Source organism: Garra rufa, chromosome 9 (genome assembly GCF_049309525.1).
Source record: "Garra rufa chromosome 9, GarRuf1.0, whole genome shotgun sequence".
NCBI lineage: Eukaryota > Metazoa > Chordata > Actinopteri > Cypriniformes > Cyprinidae > Garra > Garra rufa.
Window position 1 is genome coordinate 51423872 of NC_133369.1, and position 24173 is coordinate 51448044.

General features: G+C 35.3%; 2 protein-coding genes across 5 annotated transcripts in view; one reads left to right on the forward strand and one right to left on the reverse strand.

Moving 5' to 3' along the window:
* Positions 1 to 11228, forward strand: part of zeb1a (zinc finger E-box binding homeobox 1a) — a 30184-nt gene extending 18956 nt beyond the window's left edge. For both annotated transcript variants that reach the window (XM_073847381.1, XM_073847383.1), the window contains exons 7-10: positions 746 to 2373; positions 4250 to 4813; positions 4897 to 5065; positions 7483 to 11228. In XM_073847381.1, coding sequence (XP_073703482.1) covers positions 746 to 2373; positions 4250 to 4813; positions 4897 to 5065; positions 7483 to 8030 — 2909 coding nt within the window. In that variant the 3' untranslated portion in view covers positions 8031 to 11228. The remainder of the gene's footprint in view (positions 1 to 745; positions 2374 to 4249; positions 4814 to 4896; positions 5066 to 7482) is intronic.
* A 1430-nt stretch (positions 11229 to 12658) lies between these two features.
* arhgap12a (Rho GTPase activating protein 12a) overlaps positions 12659 to 24173 on the reverse strand; it is a 52938-nt gene continuing 41423 nt past the window's right edge. For 2 of the 3 annotated variants that reach the window (XM_073847386.1, XM_073847385.1), the window contains 11 exons: positions 22446 to 22507; positions 22247 to 22328; positions 22059 to 22157; positions 20700 to 20798; positions 19892 to 19994; positions 19601 to 19717; positions 19413 to 19511; positions 17735 to 17812; positions 16062 to 16196; positions 15873 to 15978; positions 12659 to 13996 (listed from right to left, as the gene is read on the reverse strand). In XM_073847386.1, coding sequence (XP_073703487.1) covers positions 13822 to 13996; positions 15873 to 15978; positions 16062 to 16196; positions 17735 to 17812; positions 19413 to 19511; positions 19601 to 19717; positions 19892 to 19994; positions 20700 to 20798; positions 22059 to 22157; positions 22247 to 22328; positions 22446 to 22507 — 1155 coding nt within the window. In that variant the 3' untranslated portion in view covers positions 12659 to 13821. Of the gene's footprint in view, positions 13997 to 15872; positions 15979 to 16061; positions 16197 to 17734; positions 17813 to 19412; positions 19512 to 19600; positions 19718 to 19891; positions 19995 to 20699; positions 20799 to 22058; positions 22158 to 22246; positions 22329 to 22445; positions 22508 to 23169; positions 23236 to 24173 lie in introns of all 3 variants that reach the window. The other variant, XM_073847384.1, reaches the window with a different exon arrangement.

Here is a 24173-nt window from a genome sequence, read left to right on the forward strand (position 1 = left end):
TAGTATTTGGGGTCAAAGTAATTTGTCATAAATTGATTTTTGTTGTAAATATGCCTGACAAGATAGTTACACTGAATAACATTTTAGTGGGTGTCTTCTGTAAATTAGGGGGAAATGTATGATATTTATTTTTTGCTCAGAAAAACAAAAATTAAATTAAATTAAACAGAAAACTTTTTCCATTTCTTTGGGGAAAAACAACAGTGAACAGCAATATAAACGGTCTTCTTAAAGTTGCAGTTGAGAGATATAAAACGTTTTTTAAGCATGTCACAGGCTCACTAAATCAGCTTTTATTTGATCAAAAATACAATATAAACAAAAAAAACATGAAATATTTTTACAAGTTAAAATAACTTTTTTCTTTTTTATTTTAAAATATAATTTATTCCTGTGATGCAAAGCTTAATTTTCTAAATCATTACTTAAATCTTATCCTTTAAAAATCTAATATGCTGATTTGCTGCTCAAAAAAACATTTGAATGAAAACAGTCAAGCTGCAAATTGATTTTTGTGAAAACAGAAGTCTTCGATGAATAGAAAGTTCAAAAGAACAGCATTTATTTGAAATACAAATCTTTTGTAACATTTATAATATCTATCACATTTAACCAATTTAAATCCAACCTTATCTGAGTATTAAAAGTATTAAAAAGTATTCATTTCTTTCAAAAATGAACTGACCCCACATTTTTGAACATACACTTCTCTAATTGACAAGCTTCTTGATCTCTGTTTATCCAGGTGAGAAGCCATATGAGTGCTCTAATTGTCGGAAGCGTTTTTCACACTCGGGGTCCTACAGCTCTCACATCAGCAGTAAGAAGTGTGCGAGCGTGACCCCTGCGGTTAACGGCCTGCCTCGCACACCTGGAGTGAAACCGGCTCTTACAGTTTCTCGCTCTACACACATCCTTCTAAGGGAGAAGGTGGACATTACCAATAAGCCTCTGCAAGAGCAGCTCCCTCTGAAACAGATCAAACAGGAGCCTGTCGAACAGCAACCCAAACCTGCGTCAACAACGCCAACGATAGCTGCCACCACTACCAATGGAGTCGTGACTCCTCAAGGCATCGTCCAAACATTGGTCTTGCCCACCGTGGGGCTTGTCCAGCCAATCAGTATCAACCTAAGTGACCTACAAAATGCGCTGAATGCAGCGATGGATGGTAATGTCATCAGGCAGGTGTTGACCAGCACCAATGCAAATGGAACCAGCGCTAAAATCGTAGGTCAAGTGCCGGCGCAGTCGCAGGCGCAAGCTGTTGTGTTACAGCCTCAGCAGGCGCAGCCGCAGGTGATCTCCGCAATCTCTTTGCCAGTTGTGGGACAAGATGGAAATGCCAAAATTATCATCAACTACAACCCCCAGCTAGAATCACAACTCAAGGCATTGAAAGTGAACCCAACGCAACCCACAGCGACACAAACCACTATAGCGCAGGCAAAACCTACACAGCCAAACGTGGTACAGCTTCAGTCGGTGCAGTCCAACTCGACTGAAACCCAAACATCAGGGACACCGAAACCTACACAGGTAAACATCATTAAACCAGTCCAAACCGGAAACCTCAGCAAACCGCCGTCGATCATTAAGATAACGCCTGCGCAGGCCGCCAGGTTGGTTCAAGCTCGGGCGGCACAACCAAAGCTCACCCAGCAAACATTATTGCTGGTGAGAAGAGCAGATGGGACTCAGAGCCTCGTTGTTCGACAAATACCTGTCGCCAATTCCGCTACGCAGAACTCTGAGATAAAATCAGCCCCGGATAAGACTACAACCACTTCTCCAGCAGAGAAAAACACAACTGAGACAACTGATAATACAGGTTCGCTGGAGGACAAAAGTGAGAAACAAAACCTCACCACCCCTCCAGAAATCAAAATCAAAACTGAACCGGCCTCTCCGTCCAAGATCGAGCAGAGTGAAAATGACAAAGAGATGCAGACCGATGAAAATCAAGAAGGAGGGAAACAAACAACAGCGACAACTGAGCAGGTCGAACACTCTGGAACGGTTCACAGCGGCGTCGCCTGTGGAGATAACTTCCATAACTATGCGACGTGTCTGCTTTGCGACAGCTCTCCGAGCAAACGCAAGCCTTTGGACTGTCAAGATAGTGATGCCAAAGGGTCAGCCACAACTATTTCTCTCTCCTCTTTACTTGATAAGGATAAGAGTGGAGCAGCAGAACGCCTCCTTCCTCTTCTCAAGGCCTACAGTCAGAATCCAGAACCTAGCGAGGAGCAGCTGTCTCAGGTGGCCAAGACAGTGAAGTTACCTTTAGAGGCGGTCAGCAAGTGGTATCAGAAGATGCGCTCCAAGAAGATATTGCTCCAGGCTGCAGGCAACCAGAAAAACAATCAAGAGGTAAGTACAAAACATTTTATTTCACTGTAAGATAGAGCGGACACCGAATTTTGTCTGGTCTGACAATAAATACAAATATTTGCATAATTAAGTAAAAGCTTAAAGTAAAATTGTCATTATTTATTCACCCTCATGTCGTTCCAAACCTATAAAACTTTCGTTCATATTCAGAACACAAATTAAGATATTTTTGATGAAATCCGACAGCTTTCTGATCCTGCATAGACAGCAACACAACTGACATGTTAAAGGCCCAGAAACATATTAAGGACATCATTAAAATAGTCCATGTGACATATTATAAAACTATGAGACTTTTTGTGTGCAAAGAAAACAAAAATAATTACTTAATTCAGGTTTCGCCTCTTCCGTGTCAGTCTTTGATGCACTTTCTGGGTCTTGAATATGGTAGTTGTGTTGCAATTATGGAGAGTCAGAAAGCTCTCAGATTTTATCCAAAATATCTTAATTTGTAAGGTCTTACGGGTTTGGAAAGACATGAGTAATTTATTTATGACAAAGTCATTTATTCTTATTTAACCTGGATTCATGATAAAAAGGTGATATGATTTTCTTTAAAGCTCTGAAAAAAGTTATGACAATATTTTAAATGCTATATTAAATATTTACGAATAAAGAATAAATGTGTTATATGTATATACTGTGTACTGTGCACACAACCTTTCAAAAGTATTTTTTTTTAATTAATTAAATATTTTTAACAAAAGACATTGAATTTATTAAGTGGGTTATACTTTTAAGCTGTTTAAGCTGATTTTTAAGCTGTTACAAAAAAAATTCAAAGACATGTTTTCTACATTTCCACAAAAATAATAAGCCTCAATGTTGATAATAAACAAAGTGGTTTTGAAGTGGATCAAAAAAGTGCATCAAATTTGTCAAGAACGGGTATTGTTTTGGTTTTAGAACATTGATAAAAGGTTTTGATCCACTTCAAATGTTGACTACTGTATATTGAAATAGAAACAGCCATTTCAAACTGTAATAATATTTCACAATCTGACAGTTTTTACCCTATTTTCGATTAAATAAATGTAGCCTTGGTGAGAAAAAAAAATAAATAAATAACATTTTTTAAATGCATTATATTGACCACACACTTTTTTCTTAAATAAGATAAATAAGATATATTTGTATATTTTCAAATATTTAAAACATAATATAATAATTATTATTTTCAATTTTTCACTTAATGCACATTATATATCATTACAATATTTGTTTCTAAAAAACATTTAGATGGCAAAATGCAATTGTATTGCAAATATTATTTTTGTGAAGTGAAATCACAAGCAATTATGTACTAATCTTGTCAGGCCTAAGCCATTTTCTTAAAGGATTAGTTCACTTCCAGAATAAAAATGTCCTGATAATTTACAAGTTAAAAAAGAAATTAAGGTTTTTTTTTTTCCATATAGTGGACTTCACAGGTGGCCAATGAGCTGAAGGTCCAAATTGCAGTTCCAATGCAGCTTCAAAAGATTAAAATGGGTAAAAAGTATAAAAATTTGTATTTTTTTATTAGCAAATTACAGATTGTTTCACTAGATTAGACCATTATTCCTCAGCTGGGATCATGTAGAGCTCTTTGAAGCTGCATTGAAACTGCAGTTTGGACCTTCAACCCATTGGCTCCCATTGAATCACTATATGGACAAAAATCCTGGAATGATTTCCTCAAAAACCTTACTTTCTTTTTAACTGAAGAAAGAAAGACATGAACATCTTGGATGACATATCAGGAAATTTGTACTCTGCAAGTGAACTAATCCTTTAAGTTTCTCATTAATGATGCCTTTGAAAATTAATGAGTTTTTCCTAAACATATTAATAATGTCTTGCTTCTTTGACCAAGAAAACTACACCATCTGCTGCACCTGAAGGAATTAACTCCACTCAAGCCCCCTGCACTCCCACTCCACCCCCTGATGGCACCTCGGCAGACACCCAAAATGGAAGCGCCGCTTCACCCGCCTCCCCTCCAGCCAGCGTCTCCACCGATGACCTCGTCATCGTCAAGACAGAAGATGTAGAGGAGGAGCTGCAGTGTGAACCACTGGATCTCTCGCTCCCCAAGTCCAGCTCCGCTCAAGCCAGCACCACCACTAAGCTGCCGGTCTCTACCCAAAAGGAACCGCTCAACCTCACCTGCCTCAAGAAGCAAACGTTCCCAGGCAACACCATCTATGTGACGCAGGCCGGCTCGGGTCCATTAAACATTTTGACAACGCCATTGCCAACGCTGGTTGCCATAACTGACACAGGCGGTGTTCCATGCATCGGCACGGCAATATCCGGTAATAAACGAACCATCCTCATCCCTCAGCTCACCTATACCTACACCACCAACCCCACCGTCAAAATGCCCGACAATGCCTTGACAGAAACAAAGGGGACGGTAATACTCAACAACTGTCCGGTAAGCACAACAAATACACGCAAACATTACTTTTCATGATGACGTCATTCCTGATTCATTCACTCTGTCTTTCTTTCCATCAGACGGTGGCGGACACAGCTTCAGACTGCGTGTCAGAGGACCAGAATGATGAAGATTCACCACTAATGAAGAAGAAGAGGAAGTCTGTCGGTGGCCTGTACGCCTGCGATCTGTGTGACAAAATCTTTCAGAAGAGCAGCTCACTGCTGCGACACAAATATGAACACACAGGTATGTAAAAACACATGATTGAAATAATTGGACACTTAAAAATGTATTTGTTTAGATCATATTAGAAACCAAAATAAACCTGTACCTGTAATGCACCTCAACTGGAGGAGCTTGCAAAGCCAAGATCTTTGGGTTGATTTCCATTAAAACATGCTGATAATAAAAAAGAAAAAGTGTATGTCATGTAAAAGTAATAATAAAGTAAAATAAAGTTTAAGAGAAACGAGAAGTAATTTAAATCATCAGGACTAAACTAAAATTAAAATAACAAAGATATTAAACAAGAAATAATAAACAATAAATAGAAAAGGCGAGGGACATGCCCTCAAATGAAGTATAAGAAATAAAATTGATAATTGAAAAAAGTGCTAACAAAACTACTCTAACAATAGAGTGTTTTCACAACACGTCATCAATCGGCCATATTGGCGGCGCTGAGTGTAAACAACGACACTGAACCAAACGCTGAAACTAAACTTGCATATTTTGCTGATTATTGCTGCTGAAAATGGTCAATTATTGTCATGTTTTGGGCTGTACTAATTGATCGGACAGGGAAAAACATTTGGAGTACTACAGACTGGCAAAAGTTATACCAAATCAACGAGAAGAGTGCAGCAAACTGTACAAAAGGCATTTGTGGTTAAAACTGAAACAGGATTTCCAGGGCAAGAATCTTAACATTCGTGTTTGTTTGTATCATTTCGATCTATTAACTTTAGTTTGTCGAAATATATTGCGCCCTTTCCTGCTTACTAACTCCAGATTTTCTGTGGTTTAGACAGCATAAATAAGCAAAACAACGTATTCAGTAGTACATTAACTGTGCAATCCATGATGTTGTATACATTTGAGTATCGCCAATATGGCGGCACATCCAGGTAACTGACCAAATCATGACATAAGTTGCCTTCCACTCTGTCCAAACAAAATAACAATCAACCAGCTCCCTACAAAGCTAATCAACATATTTTAGGGAATATCAGTAAAGTCTCAGTAAAACATTTATGTAGGAGAAGAAAGTCTGTAGACACTTTTATGCTGTTCTGGTCATTTTACACCAGTAACAGAATAGCAAGCAACACCTGTTTGCAATTAAGAAAGGTAGAAAGAAAAACACTAAGCATATGGTGCAATAGCGCCACCTCCTGGTTACATGTATCATTTGTTTGCAGATGCAGCTAGGTTAGATATTGCGTTTATGTCAGGGGTTTTTCAACCAGGAGTCTGAATAATGTAAAACAAAGAATTGTCTTAATTTCATAACTTTTTATTTTATAATCTTTTGAAGGAACAATATTTTGGGGAAAACAAATATATCCATCTATACATATCAACAGAATTTGTGCAAAGTCAGAGTTTGAAACATCTTGCGAAAAATTTGTGTATTTTTTGTATGCATGCAAATATCATAATATCAAAGGTACACATTTCTAGTAACTGTGCAGTTAATTGTTATATTGTGTTTTCAGAAAGTGGAACATTTGTCCTCTCCCCAAATTTGCCGCTACTTAAACACAGTAATAACCATTTAATTAGAAGGGTTATATTTTCCTATTAAGATGTTGCTTAAATCTACATTGTAAATACATTTTCTTCTGTTTTATTATATTGATTTCAGAGGTATATATATATATATATATATATATATATATATATATATATGTATATGTATATTTGTGTATGTGTATGTGTATGTGTGTGTGTGTGTGTGTGTGTGTGTGTGTGTGACCCTGGACCACAAAACCAGTCGTAAGTAGCACAGGTATATATTTGTAGCAATAGCCAAAAATACAAAGTATGGGTCGAAATTATAAATTTTTCTTTTATGCCAAAAATCATTATGATAATAAGTAAAGATCGTGTTCCATGAAGATATTTTGTACATTTCCTACCCTAAATATTTTAAAACATATTTTTTTAATAGTAATATGCATTGCTAAGAACTTCATTTGGACAACTTTAAAGGCAATTTTTTCAGGATTTAGATTTTTTATTTTTTTATTTTTTTCCAAATATTGTCCTATCCTAACAAACCATACATCAATGGAAAGCTTATTAATTTAAAGCTTTCAGATGATGTATAAATCTCAATTTCGAAAAATTGACACTTATGACTGGTTTTGTGGTCCAGGGTCACATATATATTGTTTGTTTGGATCGTGATTAAAATGCACCGTTTCTGCAAATGTTTCAAATAATCTGATTGAAATAAAAGGCACAGTAAGGGAAAAATCGTGAAACTGCCAGAATCCTAAAAAAACATGATAGAGATTTTTGGTCAAACCAACCAGCACTAATTGTATCTTATATTATAAAGTTTGAAACCCCTGATCTAATGCTAGGCATCCATACATTTTGAAAGTGTCTGAAAACCTTTGTGCAAACCTCACTGTATTGCATCATTATCATTCCAGGCAAGCGACCTCATGAGTGCGCCATCTGTAACAAGGCTTTCAAACACAAGCACCACCTGATCGAGCACACAAGACTACACTCCGGAGAGAAGCCCTACCAGTGTGACAAGTGTGGAAAACGCTTCTCTCACTCAGGCTCTTATTCTCAACACATGAACCACCGATACTCCTACTGCAAGAGAGACACTCATGAGCTGCCAGAGCAGGTCAGCACCTCCACTCCTCCTTCTCAGCTCGACTCGGACGAGAGAGAGAGCGACGGAGAGGAGGAAGAGGATTTAACCGCTTTAGACATGAGCGATATCAGAGTGGTGCAAGTGGGAGAGGATTACGAGGATGAGGAGGAGGAAAGCGGCGGAGAGGAGGAGCAGGACAGAGAACACGAGGAGCAAGAGACAGAGGAAGGAGGAATGGTGATGGAAGTAGAGCTCGGGGATACTGACACTTTAGAGGAGGAAACGGTGGAAACGGAGGATACTATGGAGACGGAGGAGGATGCAGTTCTTACAAATATTGAAGAAAACACAGAAATGGCAACCGAGGACTGAAGGATGACGGGATTTGGTCACTCACATGGGACTAATGAAAGAGGTGACGAGCTCTTCATCAAACTTACAATCGTCGGTTGCTATGGAAACTGTGTCTCAGCTCTTTACTGTGTATAAAACCCAGGTGTGCCTGATTTACAAAACAATATTTCCTTGTTTTAAAAAAAGAAAAAAAGGAGAAACAAACTCCAACTCAACTAGACTTCATAGGACTTCAAAGTTTCAGTTGTTTGGCTTTGTTCCGTTACTGAACCGCCCCCTGGTATGTCGATTTATCAGTGTTCACGTGTTTTTGTTGCTCTGTACAGTCAGATTTCTATACCTTTATATTTGCCAATGAAGTTTACGAAAATCAGTATTTTAAAGTTTTGAGAAACAAAACTAAATTCTGCACTGCAGGTATAACTGGTTTACTTACGGGGGTGATTCTCACGAAAACTGTCAAGAAAGGTCATATTTCACTTGAAAAATCAAAAGAAAATTAAGAAATTATATTGTGTTTAAAGACAATGAAACCTGTTTCTAGGACCATCGCAGACATTTTTTAATGAATTGTCTGAAACGTAAATTATTGTAAAATTATGCCATAACATGTAATTCACACTTAAAAATGTAAAACTGTGTTCATACAGAATGGTTTTCATTACTGTATTTCAGTATTTTAATTCAATTATTTTATTAATGCAAAATATAATTGTTAAATTGATTTTTTTTTTTTGGGTGAAATATGACCTGAACATTTCTTTGTGAGATTAACCACAGATACTTAATGCCTCAAGTTTAAGATACCATTCAGTATTTTTGTCGTGTTAATCGGGCAAGCTGTTAGCATTGCCTCGTTTTTCCCCATCTGATTGTTTGTCTGCCTTATGAAGGAAATTAAATTGCACTTCACTATTAAGAGCTCATTTATAAAAAGAAAATTTAAATCATACCAATTATGGAAATATTCATAGGAATGCTTATTAACTCTTTTTAAAAATTTAATCTCTTTGATAGGAATGAACTTGTACTCAACTGAATAATAATTCAAATCTGATTCAAATTCTACTGACAAAAAAAAAAAAGATGTTTTGTAATAAGCACTCCAAAATATTTGTCGGTAACTACGTGTTTTGAAAACATACTTTTCACGATCATGACACCATAACTTCAGGAAAAAAAAAAGTGTCAACCTCAAAAGGCAGTTTCACCTGTTGTTTCATTTATCTTTGTGTGGCTTTATGTTGTAAATGTGTCAGTCTGTGTTCATAGGAGATGCTCTAAGGAACTGCACACCCACAGCCTTATGCAAGACCGCCAAGCTGTAAGTGCCATTCACAAACATTAACACAGTGCTCCACAGTCACGCCGGACAATCTAGACTTTAGTCAACTCACCAAGAATTTAAACATATACACTAGCAGTCAAAAGTATTTGAACAGTAAGACTTTTAAAGTGTTTTCTGCTCACCAAGCCTGCATTTATTTGATTCAGAGTACAGCAAAAAAATGTTTTTACTATTCAAAATAGCTAATTTCTATTTGAATATATTTTAAAATGTAATTTATTCCTTTGATTTCAAAGCTGAATTTTTAGCATCATTACTCCAGTCACATGATCCTTCAGAAATAATTTTAATATTCTCATTGACTGCTCAAATAACATTTATTATTATTGTTATGTTGAAAACAGCAGAGGTTTCTTTGATGAATAGAAAGTTCAGAAGAACAGCATTTATCTGAAATAGAAAGCTTTTGTAACATTATAAATGTCTTTATCTGCACTTTTGATTAATTTAAAGCATCCTTGCTAAATAAAAGTATTAATTTCTATAATTTCTATCAAAAAACGTTCCTAACTGTTTTAAATATTTATAATAATAATAATAATAGAAATGATGCTGAAATTTTAGCTTTGATTACAGGAACAAATTACATTTTAAAATATATTCAAATAGAAAGCAGTTATTTTAAATAGTAAAAATATTTCACAATATTACTGCTTTTGCTGTAGGGGCAGAAAAAAATCTTACTGTTCAATAACTTTTGACTGTTAGTGTATAAAAATGTCCAAACTGCTCAAGGACCCAACAGATTTGACAAATTCACAAAAATGTTAACGTTTGTAACACTGCCCTTAGTTATAATCAAATGGCACAGTCAAGCTGTTATAGCTCATGCTGGTTTTAAGTGTTTAGAAAAGTCGTTTTTTCTCTCTTAGCCCACTTATTAATGAATAGCCAAACCAAGTAATGAATACAGACTAATTAGAAGCAGTTTAAGGATTATTTGATAAAGGAAATGTACTTGAAAGAAATGTATGAAGCATAGGATTGTATAGGAGAGCACAAGACCTCCAACCCATATTCATCAGCAAGTGTTCTCTCTGTTATGAAGTTTTCCAACGTGCACGGCCCTGTAAATGAAACTAAATCTAGCATCCTGAAGTCATACAGAAGGCAAATACGGACCGTATGTAATATGACTGTGAAGTGCACAATGAAAGCAGCACTTTGGAAGAGGCGCATAGGATTAAAAATGTTTTAGTTGATTGTGTCTGAGCAGACCTTACAGTATTATTAATTTCAATGTATTTTGAATTGTTTATTCTTTTTGTGTTTATGCATGTGTATATTGTGTAATACCATCAGTATTATTGTCACTGACAAAATGTTTCATTTGTAGAACCTTTTTATATACGTCTTATTTTTGTATTGCTTTATTTATTGCGTGTGTAATACACAACACTGTAGTTTAACACGATGTATTTTAGAATTAATCTCAGTGCCACAAAGGAGGTTCAACCCTGACACACAGTATATAAAGCCGACTTTAACAGTATTAGTTTTATAACTGCAACTTATTTTTTAATCTCTACCATGAAGTCAATCAGGCAGACATTTGCACCCATTGCTTTGGTTTTTTCTAAACCCTGAACCTTTTCCAACTGCTTCATGGTAATATGACCCTTAAACCTGTGATGAAGAGCATGGATTCATGTTGTACTGGTGTTGAAATTGCCATTTTGGAACCAAAAGTAGTCAACCCATTTTGTCTGTTTTTATTTGTGCCAACTTTGCATTGTGTGTGTGTGTGTGTGTGTGTGTGTGTGTGTAAATGTCACATTTTCCACAAGGTGATGAACCTATTTGTAGGATTTTTCTTCCTTTGTTTCCTTTTATGATGCCCCATAAAATAAAATGAAGTGAAGCACCAAGTCATTTCTAATTTATTTATTCCCAAACAGTGGGTATTTAAAAACATAAAAGTCCACAATAGAAAATAATAGATGAATTTATAAAATGACCCTGTTCAAAAATTTACATACCCTTGATTCTTAATACTGTGTTTTTGTTTTTGTTTAGTGATAGTTGTTCATGAGCCTCTTGTTTGTCCTGAACAGCTAAACTGTCCACTGTTCTTCAGAAAAATCCTTCAGGTCCCACAAACCTTTTGGTTTTTCAGAATTTTTGTGTATTTACATATGCAACTATTACAGGTGGTTTAAATGCTCACTGATGCTTCAGAAAGAAAAATTATGCATTAAGAGCTTGGGGTGTAAACTTTTGAACAGAATGAAGATGCGTACATTTGTCTTATTTTGCCTAAATATCATGTTTAGTACTGCCCTTCACAAGCTACAGAAGATACTTACATGTTTCCCAGAAGACAAAATAATTTAAAAAGTTTTCACCCCCAGTTCTTATTACATTGTGTTTCCTTTTGAGGTATCAGTGAACATTTGAACCTTCTGTAATAGTTGCATTTGAGTCCCTCAATTGTCCTCAGTGTGAAAAGATGGATCTCAAAATCATACAGTCATAGAATTTGAGACCTGAAGTATTTATCTGATGAACATCTGCAGTTTAACTGTTCAGGACAAGCATGGAACTCAAACAACTATTACTAAAAAACAAACAAAAAAACAAAAAAAAAATCAGCTGTGGATCATTCGGGTACCAACAGTATTAAGAATCAAGTGTATGTAAACTTCTGAACAGGGTAATTTTTATTAATTCAACTATTATTTTTCTTTGTGGACTAAATGTAAACATTTAAGTGAAATATCTTTTTCAGGTCAGTACTACTGCATGTATATACCGTAAATATTTCATGGTTTTTCTACTACATATTTCATTAAGGAAACATTATTTACATTATATTAGGCCATGCAAGTCTTGACACCCAGGGTTCTCTTTAAAAAGCAGTACATTTTCAGGACTGTAAAGTGACATAATATTCACTGTTTGTGAAGTTATGTATCTGAAAATCCAAAAAACACTGGAAAACTTGCAAGCATAATATTTGTTTTGGAAAAAAGAAATGCTTCCATTAGGACGAATAGGAAATTTCCACTTTAAAGTCAAATAAGGGAGTATTAGAACAAGAAATCAGTGAACAACATGTATCCCCCCCCCCCCCCATCTTCATCTATAAAAATATAAACTTGTCATACTGTATCAACAGCATTAAAATTACCAAACCAAAACAGCATTTACAGTAAAACTTTCAGGAGAAGTCTGAACTAGACATTCCTGTATATAGTTGCTGTGCTTTGATTCAATATACAAACTCAGCTAAAAAACAAAAACAGCGTTATTGTGATATTTGCTACCCCCTGGTGGAGGAAAGTAACAATACTTAAGGTGACTGGACCGATTTGCCTTGTCAATTTTATTTTGATCAAGACAAAGCGCTGCTTCTACAGCAGAACATTTGACAAATTACATTCAACAGCCATTTACCAAATAAACATATTTGAATTAATTCTTATTAAACATTTTAATAAACCAGTCTCTATAATAATACAATTGTGGTGTCCTAACCTCCATGTGCTCTTTTTACTCATCACACATATACACACATAGCATGTCCATCAGACATCTTTAGAAAGAGCGGTCAAGTTTTATCCACTCACAATTTCCCCTCTCTCTCTCTCTAATACAAGATTTTCAGGCGTTGTATTGTCTACAGTGTACTGTACTCGTATATTAAATGGGCTGTGAGAGTTTAATGAATGACTGGGGTCAGGAACACTAGCGAGTCTAATGTCCTCATGGGGATAAAATGTGTCCTGCACACATTGCATTTCAGTGTCTTTCTAATAACCGAAAGGGACAGATGCACTCACACAGCCTGAAATATACCTGACAAGTGCAAGATTTTGTACATACTTTGATATTGGATCGATAATCAAGAAACTGGCCAAAAATTAAACAAAAGAAAATAACTCCAGTGTTTCCCAGCAGTGGTCATCTCAGAGGTTAATTCCAGCAGGCCAGAACAGAATGCAATCCATCCCCATAGAAATTAGTTTATTAGGAAAGAATAAAATCCAAGTGTTTTGTCAGTCAATCAGCTGATGCGTTGTTCCCAATCGTATTACAGTATCACCACGGAAAGGTGTGACGCAAAATGTAGTATTTGTAGTGAACGGAAATCTAAAACGAAGCATCAGATATCTCCCATATGCAACACGGTTTCAGTCAGACAGAAAACATTCATATTTCAAGCCCTTGTTGCTCCAAACAAATCCAAAAATGGTCCAAAAATAAAAGTGTCCAATGAATTTTGGAATATAAAAATAATATGACATCCAGACAAGAAAAAATAACTATAGTCCAACAAAGATGAGGATTTGATTATGTTGAAGCCAGAGTGGTGTGTTTGTGTTTTTTTAATACGGGTGTTGTTCTCATGTAAACGTACCAAACGTATGTTCAGTGTTCAGACTGGCAGTCAGTGGGCTGTTCAGTCTTCAGCAGTGACTGTCCCGTTGGCTTTGGTCAAAGGGTTCCAGTGCGTGTGACCTACCTGCCGAATATCGTCTCACATTCTATAAGAACGAGCTCAACGATCTGATTCTGGTAGACCATGTGAACGGCCATATTTGCCGTCTCTACCTCTGGGCGTAGGAGCGTTGGGCCAAACACGATGGCTACACTCTGCGTGGTCATCCTGTTCTCGTCGACATGCTGGATCACTCTACAGAGAAAGAAAAGAGTATGTTTGTAAACACACAAGGGTGGTTGAGATCAGTGTTTATTTCATTGATGAATAATTTGTCATAACTTTCGACAACAACATTTTTTTCCACTGACGAAAACAAGAAGATAACGAAACGAAAACTCGTTTGACAAAATAAATCTATTAACATTTTCATCAACGAATAAAAATGAGACGAAAATGTTAGGGAGGGATGATTTAGGAAGAGATTCATTCAGAACGAATCTGCTGCGCAGTAAGAAGGTTAGATATAGCCTATTGATCTATCCTGTGGTAAACACGTTGTTATAAAGAATGCATAATTAGCCTATATGTTCTATAAGTTCTTGTTTCTTTATGAGAAGTGGTTTCATTTAGTTTTAATATAAAGGCATGTTGTGTGTCACAGCAGTTAAATCTGTCAATAATGATAAAACCTTAATATCAAACCTACATAATGAGTTTGGTAATTTTGGAGAAATGTTTAATAAATCGTCACCTTATTATAGAATTATATCTATATTATAGAATTATAAGGTTCTATCTGCGTTCAGAGTGGTTTTGAGATATTGAGCTTCAAAGTTTTTGCATTCTATATAGCAAAAATGATATGGGGAACAAGTCTCTTTCCTACATGAGAATGACAGAGACCCTAAATGTATTCTAAATGTACAATATCAAAATCCTCTCACATTTTTAAATGGGGATTTTGGGAACAGGTCAAATGCAGATAGAACCTTCTAATTCTAAAAAGTCGTTTTCTGCTTGGAATTATAAGGTTCTATCTTGCAAAACATCAATTAAAGCAACAATTTTCAAGAATTAAAAGTAGTTTACTTATAATTTGTTTTAAAACATAAATTACTGTTGTAACAATGTGTCAACATGTATGAGAATTTAATGCTTTAATGCTTTCTTTATCACATTTATTTAATATTTTAGGACAAATATTTTTTCTTGTTTAAGTTAGGCATAAAAGGCAGTGCTGAATATTTTGTCCAGAGCAGAAGTAAATTTTATAATTATAGTGGGTAATTAAAGACATTATTGCAGAAACAGTTAAAAAAAGCAGCTACTCTAATCCATCTGACCAGGACTTTATTCCACAAAAAGCCATATTCATATTCACAAACTTCATCGTTTTCAACATCTTTAATAACAACAGTTTGATCGCTATTGACCACATTCAACATCAAATGACAGTGACACTTATATTTCATTATGTACTTTACATTATGCAATTGCTCTGCAGTAAAGCCATTCAAGCCAGTTGCAGATAATATTATTTGTTTTATGCCGGTAATTATGAGGGGGAAAAAAATCACGCCATCATTATGTTTTAAACAGTGCCACTTTGAGGGATAAATGTGAATTGCACTCATTGATTCTACTGTTATGGAGCAGTCCGGCAACATGACAAAGAAAGTTGATCCTGATTGGTCCTCTTATTTGCATTGGCTCACAGATAGAACCTTATAGAACCAAGTTATAGTTCGACTTTGTAGATAGAACCTTTTTCTTTTCTAAATAAAAAGTCCTAAAAATGTGCACAAAAAAACATCACATAATGTAAATAAGTTGTCACAGAATAAGAATATGTGAATAACTCAATTTTGACAAAAATGTCAGATAGAACCTTATAATTCTAAGGCGACGAAATGCTTTACACTAACTAAACCCATTATATTGTTGCCAGTACAGTAGATTTAGTCAACTAAAATATCATATTTAGTCGACTAAAACTAAAAACAATTCAGATGACTAAAATATGACTAAATGGCATTCTAGTCAAAAGACTATGGCTAAAACTAAATCTAAATTTGCTGTCAAAATGAACACTGGTTGAAATGACATGTTCTTCTCCCTTTATACTCACTTTTTCAGGTGTTTGAAGAGCGCTTGTATTGTGTCATGGTTGGGTCGTGGCAGTTGCTTCATCAGATCCTTGACCGCCTGAACTTTCTGCTTATAATCTGACATTTCTACACAGAAACACACAATTGTGTTACATGAATGCCAAATGTCTCCCTTTAAACACTATGGTCAAATGCTGATCTCCACTCACTGATAGCGGAGATGAAGTTGTTGAAGAAAGCATAGGGGAATAGTGGTTCTGGTAGCTCACGGAAAAACATCTTCAGAGCTCCAGTGGTCACGTGAATGTCCTCCCATTTGCTGTCCCCTAAATCCACTTTCTCATCTGTATTCATGTAGATCAAAGTGATTAGAATAATCATTTGTTTTTATAATTTATCAGTAGGGCTGCACGATTTAGAGAAAAAATCTAATTGCGATTTTTCTGATCAAAATTGCGATTTGCGATTTAAAATACGATTTACTACCATTTCATAAAAGAGCTACAGGTTTGATATGGTGGTTTTAACAACACCAAAGAAAGACCAAGCATAATCACAAAGAATGCTACACTGTGCTACTGTTTATTTAAAACCTCTTAAACATTGTTGCCATTTTTTAAATAAAGTTGTCAGTTGTCATTGCAAATTAAGAAAATAACTACAGTATCTTAAATAAAATTACATTAACAATTAAAATTATATAATAAAATATTATCAAAATCTTTTATAATAAAATATATAATACACCAGTCTTAGCAGTTTTATTCTATATTGTCAAGGTTTTTACTGAAGGGTTTGTTCATATAACATTCACACTGATTTTATTATTGCACTTAATATATTTGTGTCTGTAGATTTCAATTTCAATTAATATCTTTAAAAGTTTTTTCCTACACTTCAGAAACACTTACATGCACCTTACTTATTATTGCTCTTTATCTATTTGCATCTGTAGATTTCAGTTACAATACATATATTTAAAAGTTTTTTCTCCACTTCTCCATATATTATAATATTTTATAATAAAATATAATTAAAATCTTAAACTTTTAGGAATCCAAACACACTGTAAACAATTCTGCATAAGTAAAACACTGGTGATAACCTACATTAAGAGACACTTTGTTGAGAAGTTGAGGCGCTGCTCCCGCTCATCTTTTCCAATGGTGTTAACGTTATTTGCTCAGTACATGCAGTAGAGAGCTGCACTCCTACGGGAGTAGCCTACAGCGGGACCCGACGCAACCGAATGCGGCGCAGGACAAAACTTGATGGGCGAGTGCGGGATGCGGGAAAATAAAATGATTCGCGGGACTCCCGCAAAATAGAAATATCTAAACATAAAATATCTAAAAAACAAAACATTGTTATTCTTCTATTGCACAAAAGCGACAAGATCTAGTATATAACTTACAACTATGATTAGTGAGCACAATAGGCTGTCATCAAAGGTGTTAAAGTTAGAATTAAAAAAAAAAAAAAACTATATAGGTTACTTTTATGCGGGCTTTTGCGTGCATGAGCGGGACAAAACATGAATGTAGAAGCGGGAACTGAACGAGATAAACATAGGCCTATTTCTGCGGAGGCGGGACTGAAAATTACGTCCTGTGCATGTCTCTACATGCAGTGTTAAAATGCCCCCTATTGGTTAAACTCTGCATCAAACGTAATATAAGCATGAAGACGTAATATGCACATGAAGCGACCTGTCAAAAACGACGTATATGCTTGTTACCACATTTGATAATCAATCGAAATAATCGCAGCTCTTGCGATTTGAAAATCGCACCCTTTCAAATCGCGATTTCGGTTTAAAAACGATTAATCGTGCAGCCCTATTTATCAGTAATATGTTATGTATAAATCAGTATGGGTGTACCGTGGTTAATTGCAAATCTCAGTTTTTGTATAATGGCCAAATTTCCACTGACTCTGTACAAACCATCCACTCCTAACCCTGAATAAAGAAAGAGACATGACAAGTATTAGATAAAGAATGCATGTTAGGATGCAGTTCGCAGCAACAAGTATCACCTCATCCAGTTTACATGCACATCAATTTTGTGATATTAAGCAGTCATTTTAGTATCACTGATGCACTATTATAGCTTTTGTTAGCATTTCTAGCTAAATTTTATTTATATATATATATATTTTTTTTTGTTCATTTTATTTGTAAAGTTTCAGCAATGTCATTTTTACTTTTTTTTTTTCAATTTTTTTCAAATCTATGTAGTTTTTTTTTTTCATTTATTAGTTTTAGTTTATTTAGTTTTAGGTACACTACCAGTCAAACGTTTTTGAACAGTAAGATTTTGTAATGTTTTTTTAAAGAAGTCTCTTCTGCTCACCAAGCCTGCATTTATTTGACCCAAAGTACAGCAAAACTGTAAAATTGTGGGGTTTTTTACCATTTAAATAACTTTTTTTCTATTTAAATGTATTTTTTTTTAATGCAATTTATTCCTGTGTTTTTAAATCTTAATTTTTAGCATCATTGCTCCAGTCACATGATACTTCAGAAATCATTCTAAAAATTCTGATTTGCTGCTCAAAAAACATTGTTATTATTATTATGTTGGAAACAGCTGAGTAGAATTTTTTCAGGTTTCTTTGATGATAATTTGATTGTAACATGTCTTTATCACTTTTGATCAATTTAAAGCATCCTTGCAAAATAAAAGTATTAATTTTCATAAAAATTATACTGTCCCCAAACTTTTGAATGGTATACAGTAAAATGCTACAAAAGCTTTTTATTTCAGATAAATGCTGATCTTTGGATCTTTCTATTCATTGAAGAGTCCTGAAAATGTTACTGTTAAGTTTTTAAATACTGATAATAATAATAATAATAATAGTATTATAAATAATAAAAAGTTTCTTTAGAAGTTTCTGGTAGTGTATTTTCTTTCTTCAAACAAAACTGAGAAAAGTTGGCATGATAAAAGCTGAAATAAAATAAGTTTATTATTGTTTTATTTTTTATTTCAGTTAATGTTTATTTTATTTTAAATAAAATGTTAATTGTTTTAGTTTTAGAGAATTGATAACCCTTTTTTCTATAATTATTAAAAGAAATAAAAAGAGCACATTTTTATTATTGATTATTATTTATTGACAACCATCTTGTGGCATTGTTGCCTGCCATTTCTGAGACCTTTTTAGATTATTGTGGAAAAAAGTAGTAATGAAACTAATGATAACTGAGCTTACTGTATAATCAATGACAGCACTAAATGAGTCAGGAAACAACAGTGGGAAAGAAAGCATGTATGTACAGATCTGCAACTACAAAAACAATGTACATAGATTTATTCAAGGGATAGTTCACCCCCCAAAAAAATCTGTCATTAAATATCTTAATATGTGCCCCAAAGATGAATAAGACAAGGGGTGAGTAATTAATGACAGAATTTTCATTTTTGGCTGAATTATGCCTTTAGGATGCTTACATGGAATTTGATGTGCATGTAACCTTAGACAGTGACAAGGGCTGAAAATAGTAATTAAAGAGAGCCAATGTTCAGCTGCACATGGGCTGATCAGGAAAGTACCGTTTTTCTCCACCTGCTCAATGCACATTGAGACAAAGTGAGGTACGGTGGTATTCTCTCTCTGACAAAGACTGCTCAAACTGGAGCCAAACACCTGATCTACAGAAAGAGAAACAATCAAACTATTAAACTTTCTTTAAATTTTACTAATAACTCTGTGTCCACCCAGTTATGCGTGTACATAGTACCTTTGATGTAGCCCTTGTCTTTGACGGCCTGTAAAGTGGGTCTGCCTGTGAGGAGCTTCATCAGCTTGGTCTTCTTCTTCTGTTCTGCATTATCCATGCTTACGGATTTCTTAATATCTAAAGCATCATGGGAAGAGAAGTCTATTTAAGGAATGGTACACAACTCCAGGTGCACTGGGATGAATATGTGAGTGAGCTGTATTATAAATAAACCACCCAACGCTGACTGTACAATAGACAGCTACCTAGGTTTTGAAACAGGTCTACAAAATTGTTCACACAGACACACACCTCTGCTCTTCTTGGAGTTTCTTTGCTCTTTTTCTTTGTCATGTTTCTCATTGTCAGTAGATTCTGGCATGTCTTCTTCAATGGCCTCATCAGACTCCCACGCCTGCAGCATGAAACACACATTTTGGTCAATATTAGGTTTTCACTAACACCATTGTTTGGTCAGTTACCCAGATACGCATCCATATTGGCGATACTCGGATGTAAACAACAGCATGGATTGCGCGGTTAATGTGTTACTGAATACGCCGTTCTGCTAATTTACGCTGTCTAAACCACAGAAAAAATTTGTGGAAGCTGCTTAATCATATAAAGAAGGACTTAGTAAGCAGGAAAAGGTGCAATATTTTGACAAACTAAAGTTAATAGATGGTAAAGATACATACAAGCAGTAAGATATTAGACTGATATTTTACCTACCTGACCGGAAATGAAAAGAACAAACACGAATATTGTCAAGATTCTCGCCTTGGAAATCCTGGTTCAGTTTAGCCAACCACAAATGCCTTTTGTTCCTCAGACAGTGAATTTTTTACACTCTCCTTGATTTGTTCTAACTTTTGGCTGTCTATAGTACTCCAAATGTTTTTCCAAATTAGTGCAGCTCAAAACATGACAATAATTGACGACTTTCAGGAGCAATAATCAGCTAAATATGTGAGTTTGATTCTGTTCAGTGGCACTGTTTACGCTCAGTGCTGCGAATATGGCCGACTAATGGTGCGTTGTGAAAACACTCTATAGAAGAATTATTAATAATAAAAGGTCGAGGTAATGTAAATGAAGGCATACAGTAGAGTGATCTTACATATGTGTGTATGGCATCAGTCAAAGCCTTGTGCCACTCGTTGATGAGGCTCTCATTATCTGACTGCAAGAGGAGCTCCATGGCCTGTCGGGTCTTCAGCTAGACACATGAACACAACATATCAAACAACAATATTTGTGACACAATTAACCATGTTTAGACATCAAGCTGTTCATCACAGCCAAGGACAGGATAATCCTGACCTTAATAACAGTTCAACATAGGGGTGTGCGTTATGACGATTTTTGATCATGGACGAATAAAATGTCTCCACGATCTGCTTTTGAGTAAATATTGTTGAAGCATTGCCGGTAAATTAATGGTATTCTGTCCGTGCACTGTTCTGGCATAAAGTGCATGCACTAAAAACCTGTAAACAGTGCCTGATTACTGAACTAAGCTATCTTTGGCGTCTGGTTCGCTAATATTGTCAAAAACACGCAAGGATTACAAATAAACACAGTTGGTTTCATCTAAAGTGAAAGTAAACAGTTAAGAGAAAAACGGATGCGTCCCTGTATAATAGGCACGTGCAGCTCTTAAAGCAACAGAACTAAACATGCTGCCGATTGTCAATAAAGGGAAAGTTCACCCAAAACTTTAGTCACTCACATCTTGTCCCAAATCTCTATTAATTTTTTTCTTGTGGTGAACACAAAAAAAGATATTTTGAAGAATTGAAGAACGTGGATAACAGTAGCTGGTCCCCACTTTGATAGTGGGAAAAATAAATAAAATACTATGGAAGTAACTGGGGACCAGCAACTGTTTGGTTACCCACATTATTTAAAATACGTTATATGTTCAACATGTTTTTGGGTGATGGTAGGCTAATAAAACAAAACACAAAGAAAAATCACTTACTGCTCTTGACTGAATAACTTTAATACAGTTGCTTTAATAAGAGTCAATGTATAATTTAAGTATATAGTGTTTTATTTTTATATTTGTTAATTCAATTTCTTGAATGCTACTGATAAATACACCTACTGTACCCGGAAATTACTGCACTGTTTTATTTGTATATTATGTGTATTTGTTACATGTAGCCTGTCTTTGTTCCTATTTTTTAATAACAAAGATAAAATAATGACAACGATTTTTTTATCTTCGCCCACTTTGGCCTAAATATCTACCATTCTTTTACTTTTATATTTTGTTACCTTGTAAGGTTTTAGGTTTTAAAATAGGGAAATTTGTTTGGTTGTACTGCTCAGACAACTTGTAAAATAGTAAAAACAACATGACAAAGAATCGTGATAAAATCGAGACATTTCTGAAAAAAATTGTGATTTGATATTTTTCGCCCACACAGGTAAAAAACACCTGCTGTTTACCAGATTCCAACCAGCTGTTTACCTCTAGAACGTATTTCTTGCTTGATTTGTCTTTAGATGCCCGGTCCACTGAACCTCCTTTGAGCTCCACACTGAACTCCAGCTTCTGGTCTCTTCCAAACTGTTAATAAAGCAACACATGAGCATACACAACAGATGTATAAATCCGTAAATCAAATGATTTTCTCTCAGAAACGAACTGTTACTCACCCAACCAGTTCCACCCCCTTGACCCTTATTAAATAATAGTGTAGAACCCTGCAAAACTGTCCAATAGGAGCTCCAGTTCTTCCTGTTGGTGTGACAGAATGCAAACAAACATTAAAAAAATAAGCATGGCACAGTTATAAGCATTTATTTGCTGTGTCAAATAAATGAGAGCATTCCCTCCTTGTTTGCTTTTACTTACCGGACCTTTTTTCCATGTTCAGTGATTTTAGTCATGTTTAAAGTGCCACATTTCTCTGATGGCTAGAATAGAGAAAACAGATGTGAGAAGAGGGAAAGACGACAAATATAAATTAAACTACAGTGAGAGTGATGCACAGTAAGCAGCCACAGAATCAACCGAGAACAGAGTGAGAAGAAACATAACTTTGTCCAGTTGCAACAGAGGCTGAAACACCATAAGAAATTATATGCACACAGTGATGGTTTAGGCCTGTTTGCAACAGACGCAACCAGAAAAATCAAACTTAAAAAAAAAAGGACAGTTCTAAAATCTGATTGGACAAGCTGCATTTCAAGCACATGCGGATGAAAATGTACACACACCTGTGACCACATATCAGTTTAACTCTGTATCAATGCACCAAATTGACTTTATTTTTAACATCATTTCTAATGTATGCAATCACTTATTAAAGGTCACTGTCTAAAGGCATTGATCCATAAGAGGCTGTCCAGTTTTTTAACCACCTATAACCATTAAAGCACTCCACTTATATATTGAGCCTATCCACCACCTCTTACACCCATAATGCTTGGGTTCTCATGGTTCATTGATTTATTATAAACCCACAACACAAGCACAGAGAATAGTCAAAGCTCAGCATAAGGGAGGAGTTGAGACAGGGCAGGGCAACAAAGAAAAACAATAAAGGAGGACCAGGAGGGATAATGCTGATACTAACAGAGTGTGGGGGTTTGGGAGAGGAGGGACAGGAGGAGTCAGAGTCAGGTGAGCCAGTTTTGGTGTCCTACACAAGAAAAAATATGTACAATTTCATCAACACCTGTAATACTCAGCAAACTAATCCACATTTGTCAACAGTCATCAATCATTGAATCTATTCATTCAGATCAAAAACGGCCAGTATGTAAATCAGACTTTTTTCTACACTATACACAGTTCCTTGTGAAAGTATTCATACCCCTTCATTTTTTCACATTTGTTATGTTGCTGCCTTATGTTTTAATTTTTTTCCATCAATCTACACTCCATGCACCATTATGACAAAACAAAACTGAAATAGGTACATTGCACAAGTATTCATACCCTTAACTCAAGTCTTTTGGGGTATGATGCAACAAGATTATATGCCATTCTTCTCCTCACCTCTTAAACTCTGTCAGGTTGAATGAGGTCTGGCAGACATTTTCAGGTTTCTTCATAAATGTTTGATTGGGTTAAAGCCCAGGCTCTGAGGGCAACTCAAGAGTTAACTCAACTTCAAGGGTCATTACCCTGTTGGAAAGTGAACCTTCTGCCCAGTGAAAGGTTCTGAATGCTCTGGACTGGGTTTTTATTAAGGCCATCTCAATATTTTGGTGTGCTGAGCTTTTCTTCTGCTCTTCCACTTCTTATACTTCTACTCTCAGGGCTTGGTTTTTGCTTTGATATGCATTTTCAGCTGTTAGATTGCTTAAGACGTGTGCCTTCCCAAATTACACCAATTTAATTTAATTTGCCACAGATTAATTTAAAGTGCAGTAACATCTACAAGCAATATGAATGATCCTGTGCTAAATTTCAACCGTCCCAGATAAGGCTATGAATACTTATGCAATCATTTAGGTTTTAAATTTTTAATAAACTTGCAAAGATGTTAAAAACAGTTTTTGCTTTGCCATTAAGGTGTATGGAGTGTGGACTGATGTGGAAAAAAATAATTTAAAGCAGATTAACACAAGGTAG